Source organism: Rhineura floridana, chromosome 21, assembly GCF_030035675.1.
Source record: "Rhineura floridana isolate rRhiFlo1 chromosome 21, rRhiFlo1.hap2, whole genome shotgun sequence".
Classification (NCBI taxonomy): Eukaryota; Metazoa; Chordata; class Lepidosauria; order Squamata; family Rhineuridae; genus Rhineura; species Rhineura floridana.
In genome coordinates this window covers 2,988,752-2,995,381 of record NC_084500.1, presented here as the reverse complement: position 1 = coordinate 2,995,381, position 6,630 = coordinate 2,988,752, and the positions used below count along the sequence as shown (strand labels likewise).

Below are 6,630 nucleotides of genomic sequence, written 5' to 3'. Positions count from 1 at the left end.
CTAGGTTATTGGACTAGAAGACCTCTACGGTCCCTTCTAACTCTGCCTCAACTCAGAAATGAGAACTGTTTCTTTAGGGGGTAGAATTGTCAGGGTTGGTGGTGAATCATTGTTTAGCACAGGGATGGGACCCTTGAGATGTTGTTGGACTAAACCCCCAATCATCCCGGGCCGTTGGCTATGCTAACTGCACGGGCTGATGGGGACTGGAGGGGTCTAATGACATTCGGAGGGCCACATAAATAATAAGATGCACCTCTTTACCTTTGACCTTTGAGGTGTGTCCCCCACCCTGTTCCTGCATTTGTAAATTGTTTTGTTTTTAACATTAATTTTAAACTCTTGTAACCTACTCTGGTACCTGCTGGTGAAGGGTAATAAATTTAATTGTCGTCGTCATCCCTGGTTTAGTGAGTGGAGCTGCATGTTCACAATTTGAAGGCCGAATTTGGAAAGATATTGAAAGACTGCAAAAGTAGAAGCGCACAAGAGAATCTGGGTGGGCTTAGCAGCGGAGACACCCTTGCGATACATAAGGGTGGCCCCTATATCTCAAGTGTCAGTCCCTTAATCAGCCTTGTGCCTGGGATTGCGTGGGAATTCTAAGCAACCCAAAAAATCAGTGCCATTCTGAAAGGTTGAGTCCGCCGTCTTGACACAAGACGGCGTCCGGTTATATCCAAACATGGACGAAAACCTGCTCCATCGTCCTAGGAACCACCGTGCAAAACTTGGTGACAGTATCTTATGCAGTGTCCAGACGCGTATCGAACAAACTACTTCCCAAAACGTGTATCGTAGATGGACTGAGGTGTCATATTTATAATACCTGATCTGAGCTGGCCTCGAATGCCATAAATATTTTAAAGACTTGGTTCAGTTTGAGATGAGCTGTCTCCTAACCAGACCGCAGGACCACTGAGCTCAGTACTGTCTTCCTCCACCTGGTAGCCTGTAGATGTTGTTGGGCTCCCAACTCTCAGCAGCCGGTATTGCCAGTGGTTAAAGCATTATGGTCTGCAAACATCCACAGGGCATCAGGTTGGGGGAGGCTGGTCACCACTGCCTGGCAGCAAGGCATAGGAAAGTGTTGCTGTTTCATTATCACATTTGCCTTGTGCTCGTTTATTGAGGCCTAACCAGTGCCAAATAGAGGGGAGTTAAGCCAAGCGTGGGGAACGTTGAGCCTTCCAGATGTAGCAGAATGAGAACTCCCATCAGCCCCAGCCAGCATGGTCAACGGGAGCTGTAGTCCCGCAACATCTGGAGGGGGCAAAAAGTTCCCCACGCCTGGTTTAGCCAAAACCTGCTTCCTTGTAACTTCCCACCCATCAGACTCACACTCTGGAGCCAAAGTGAACAAGCCTGTGTCGCTCACAGTGGCAAAGGAACTCAAGTAGCTGCAATAGCTTGCTGGGTGACACCGGGCCCATTGCCGTCTCTCAGCCTAACCTACCTCACAGGGTTGTTGTGAGGATAAAAATCAGGAGGAGGAGGACCACCGTGTTTGCACATCCCCTTGGGAGGAAAGATGGGATGGAAATGCAACCATCATGTAAGAGTAATTACAGGTGGCATCACACGCCCACACGAGCCCTGTACTCACCCACACACATAGATGTGCCCGTTTCCTTCATGAATCAGCTTCCAAACATTCTCCTTGTTTTTCTTCAACAGGTGCTGGACATAAATCTAAAGAGGCAGAAGCACGGGGAGTGGTGGCTTAGAACAGAGCAATTCAGGCTCAAAGAGTTGCAGGTATTCTGCAATTGAAGCGTCGAATGTGGCATCCGCCAGGGGTAGCCAACATAGTAGCCTCCAAATGTTACTAGACTCCCATCAGCCCTCCCAGCCAGCATGGCCAACCGTCAGGGATTATGGGAGTCTTGCCCAGCAACAGCCCAATAAATAAATAGGGGAAAGATTCTAGTCCTCATTGCTGTAAAGTCAGCTAACAGCCCTTGGTGCCTGGAGGGCCACTCCCGTATTCTGCTTGCTTTAAAACAAATGGGGAAAAGATTCTAGTCCTCATGACTACAAAGACAGCTAATGGCCCTTGACACATTTCCCAAACTAAAGAAGCCACCTTTAAGAGAGAGCCAAGGGGAAAATCACAGTTTGCTACTGAGCCCACAGCCCCGATCAGGAAGCAGATCAGCCTGGCAAGAGTTCTTTCCCAGGATGCCATGTTTCTGAGCTGCAATGGGGGGCACAGGGTGACCCCCACCTTTCCAAACCATGCAACTCCTTCCTATCTAAATGTCCCCCTAGACAGAGACTGGACCGCCTTGCCCACCCGTGGTTCAGCAGACTGGCCTCTGGGGGAACAGCGGAGGAGCCGTTTACCTTCTGAGGTTGGTCCCTAGAGAAAGCCACATTGAGCTGAGTGAGAGCCCCTTCCTTGAGGAACCTGGCCAGCTCGTCCTTGTAGAGGTAGTCCTCATTCTCGTGCCGGCAACCGTAATACAGAACCGTGTCGCCCACCTCCTTGCCTGAAACACAGAGAGCACCTCTCTCAGTCTTGCACAGCTCAGTGGCAGGACCCACTCAGGAGGTAGGCTGCCCGCCGCATCTCTGCAAGAGTTACTGGTTGTGATCTAGCTTCCTCCCAAATTAAGACACACAACAGACAGAGACAGCAGGCAAGTGACTCATACAGAGAAGGAGGCAAGCTTCCCCGTAAGTACCTAATTTTTTTAAAAAAATAATTCGTACCCAGCATAAAAGTGAGCCTTGGTGGGTATAAGAATGAAGCATCTATGCAGTTTTGAATTCAGAAAATATAATAGTTCCTCCGCTATCAGATGTTTGGAAAAGGAGTTAAAACTAAGCTGCAATGGAGGACGTGTGGGGAACATCCATTTACTGGGCAACGGCTTTGGCTGACATCCCAACAGGGATGCACCATAAGGACTAGCCCCAAACAGCATTTCCCTGTCACTCAAGATTTGGCATAAAACACAGACTACCTTAATAGAGGCAGTTCACACTACAGGCAAAGCACACTTACCCCCCTGTTGGGGGGGGGGGAAACATTGCCAACTACTTTTTCCTTCTGAGATGACAGAACCAAGGCAGGGAGCGGTGCCTTCACTCTGATTTGACTTCATGACAACAATGTCATCTGGTGGCATCAGCCTGCATTGCCTCATTAAATCAAATTAGAGCGAGGGCAATGCTTTGTGCCCTCATTCTGATTTGGCTTTGCAACAATGCAGTGTTGCCTAGCAGCATTGGCCCATACTGCATCATTAAATTAGAGTTAGGGCAATGCTGCATGCCCTCATTCTGATTTGGCTTTGCAATGATGCGCTGTTGCCTGGCGGCATTGGCCCACACTGCACCATTAAGTCGTATTATAGTGAGGGCAATACTGCGTGTCTCCTCGTTCTGATTTAGCTTCACAACAATGCGATGTGATGGCATTGGCCTACGCTGCATCATCAAGTCACGTCAGAGTGAGGGCAATGCTTTGTGCTCTCAACTCTGGAATTTTAGAAGGGAAAAAAACGATTCCAGCAAGCCATGCAGAAATCAGAGGTTACTACAAAGACGCCTCTCTGTCTACTCAAGCAAGAGGCATTATCGCAGTTTGTGGAAAAATACCAGCCAGGCAAAAGCACCCGGGGAGGTTACAGAGCTGAGCCAGTGAGGGGTGTGGCCTGGTGAGAGGAGGCGCGGCCTGTGCAGACTCCCAAGGGCCAGAAAGAGAGGTCTGGAGGGCTGCATTCATTTCCTCGTTCCTTCTGCAGATCTCGAATCCAACAGCAGACCAGCCCACCAAAGGGAGAGACCCACCTTGCTCCTTGAGCCAGCCCCGCTCTTGGATGAAGCCCATGAAGGGTGCGATGCCGGTGCCAGGGCCAATCATGATGACCGGAGTGCTGGCCTTGAAAGGCAGTCGGAACTGAGATTTCCGGACGTACAGGGGCACCGTGGACTTGTGCCCATTCTCGTTGGGCTGCTTGTTCTTCAGCCAGCTGGTAGCCACCCCTTTGTTGACCCGCTCCGTTTTGGTCGTGTACTCCACCAAGACGGCACAGATGTGGATGGAGTTGGCTTGTACCTAGAAAGGTTGCGTGGGGAGGGGGACAGAGAGAGAGAGAAAGCTGTCAGCAGCTCTGGGGAGGCGAGCCGGTGGGAATCCAGTTGCTGCTCCAAGGTACCAAGCACCCCAAAAACATACCCCACAATATGCTGTAAAGAATCTCGGGGGTTATTCCGCTCAGGTTTCTTTAACCATGTGACAGCCCTAGGTTTGTTGTTTTTAAAAAAACAATTGATATGCAAAAGAGGTGTGTGAAAGGGGAGCACTCAGAATCCAGCTTGCCGAGAATCTCTCCTTTCGTTTTACAGATTTCTAGTCCTCATGAGCGATGGCGAAGATATGCTTGGAAGTATTCAAGCCCAACCCACTCAATGCAAGGGATTCAGAACTTGGACCTCCACCTGCTAGAGATGTTCCGTCTCTGCTTGAAGACCCCCCAGTAAGGAAGAGACCACCACCCTCTCTAGATAACTGGTTCCGCAATCAAACCACTCTGATTATCAAAGACAACTCTAATGTCCAACCAAAATCTGCCCTCCTGTCACTTAAGCTCGTCAGATGTCGTCCTGCCCCCTGGGGGGCAGCAGAAGACAAGCCTCTACACTCTTTGAATCAACAGCACTCCAGGGGATGTGAAGAGTGCGATCACGTCTCTCCTCTGTGTGCTCTTCTCCGGGTTCAACACATGCCAAGAGGTTCTCCAACCTGGTCCTTTACAGGACTTGCTTTCCACACCCCTGACTTCCTCTGAAAGTCACCTTCCTCTGAAACCCGCTCCACTTTGTCTGTATAAGCCTTTCGCAACCGTTAGGATGTTGTTGGACTACAACTCCCATCAACCCCTGTAGCCAGCATGCCCAATGGTCAGGAAGGATCAGAACTGTAGCCCAGCAACATCTGCAGACCCGAACATTGAGAAAGGTTGGTCTCAGAACCAAATGCTATATATTTGATTTACACCAGGGGTGGGGAGCCTTTGACCCCCCTGGAAGTTGCTGAGCGACAGCTTCCTGCGCGGCCAAGAGCCAGGGCTGATGGGAGTTGTAATTCAGCCACATCGGGAAGGCCAAAGGTTCCGCAAGCCCGATTTAAGCAGACCAGCATGCAACCAGACGAGATCCGTCGAGGCGGGGATCAGAGCGGCCCTGAGCGCGCCTCCCGGCTTCTCCCTCCCCTCCTCCCCTGACCCCGGTGCTCACCTTGGATGTGGAAGCGATGGAATAGTAGCGTGCCTGCAGGCGAGGCAAGAGCTCACAGAGGTGGTCAATGGGCGGCCGGAGGGAGGGCGTGTCCTGCAAGATGGCCAGGATGTTCCTGTGGGCTTCGACCACCCAGCTAAGGTACATCGTCTGTATGGATCAAGCAGAGAAGCAACACCTTCCAATGAGCGGACTGCAAAGGGATGCGCTTGCACAGGCCCACCCCAGAGGTGCTCAGAGCACAGGACATGGCCTTAAAGCAAGGGAGACCATCAGCCCATCTGGCTCAATGTTGTCTACACTGGCTGGCAGCAGCGGCTCTCCAGGGTTCCAGGCAGGAGTCCCTCCGAGCCCATCTGGAGGCACCCTTGGAGATTGAACCTGGGACCTTCTGCACGCAAGGCTCAGTCACTGAGCGACGGCCCTTTCCTGCCCTCCAGATTCTGGACAACCTTCATCAACATCATTTATTTCTAACCACTTTCCCGTAGCAAACCATGCTCACAGCAGCTTACGGCATAGGGGGAAAAATCACATAACGCACTGAGTCACAAAATATACCAAAACTTTAAACAGTCAGGCAATAATGAAAACATTGCATTAAAAATACTATAAAAACTACGCCGCCCCTTTATAATTCAGAGGAAGTTCTAGCAATAAAATGCTAAAACAACCCCAACGACAGCAAAAACAACCCCCCCCCAAAAATCACATCTTGGCCCCAACAAAAGCTTCCTGAAGTCTCTAGACATCCACAGCACCATGATGCTTGTGCTTTGGAACCCAGAGGTCCATCAACAGGAGACAGGTGCGAAAAAACCAGAGATTTGGGCAGGGGGTTGAAAAAGGAGTCTGGGGGAAAAAACGCTTCTTGTTGTTATGACCCTTCAAGTCGATCATGAATTATGGCGACCCTATGAATCAGTGACCTCCAAGAGCATCTGTTATAAACCACCCTGTTCGGGTCTGTGGCTTCCTTTCTGGAATTAATCCATCTCGATTGGTCTTCCTCTTTTTCTACTCCCTTCTGTTTTTCCCAGCATTATTGTCTTTTCTAGTGAATCATGTCTTCATGAGTGGATTCTTCTGGAGGAGGAGGTGTGAGCTCAGATCTAAGCTAGAAAGGTTGGAAGGAGAACCTCTCCTTGCCCAAACCCTGGCCTCTATAGTCAGAGGCAGTCTGACTGAATACCAGTTGCTGGAGACAGCAGGAGGGGAAAGTGCTCTTGGGCTCAGGTCCTACTTATGGGTTTCCCCAAAGAGGCATCTGGTTGGCTACTATGAGAACAGGACGCTGGCTGAGATGGGCCACTGGCCCACATCCAGCAGGGTTCGTCTTGTGAGAGAGGCTGCCAAGTCCGCAACAAGAGTATTTGGGTAGCT

At 50.5% G+C, this 6,630-nt stretch overlaps 1 protein-coding gene across 4 annotated transcripts in view; it reads right to left on the bottom strand.

Moving 5' to 3' along the window:
- The window catches only part of LOC133374464 (NADPH--cytochrome P450 reductase), a 55,537-nt gene that overhangs the window by 2,646 nt on the left and 46,261 nt on the right, over nt 1-6,630 (bottom strand). For all 4 annotated transcript variants that reach the window (XM_061605467.1, XM_061605465.1, XM_061605466.1 and 1 more), the window contains 4 exons: nt 5,248-5,397; nt 3,799-4,066; nt 2,347-2,492; nt 1,607-1,692 (listed from right to left, as the gene is read on the bottom strand). In XM_061605467.1, coding sequence (XP_061461451.1) covers nt 1,607-1,692; nt 2,347-2,492; nt 3,799-4,066; nt 5,248-5,397 — 650 coding nt within the window. The remainder of the gene's footprint in view (nt 1-1,606; nt 1,693-2,346; nt 2,493-3,798; nt 4,067-5,247; nt 5,398-6,630) is intronic.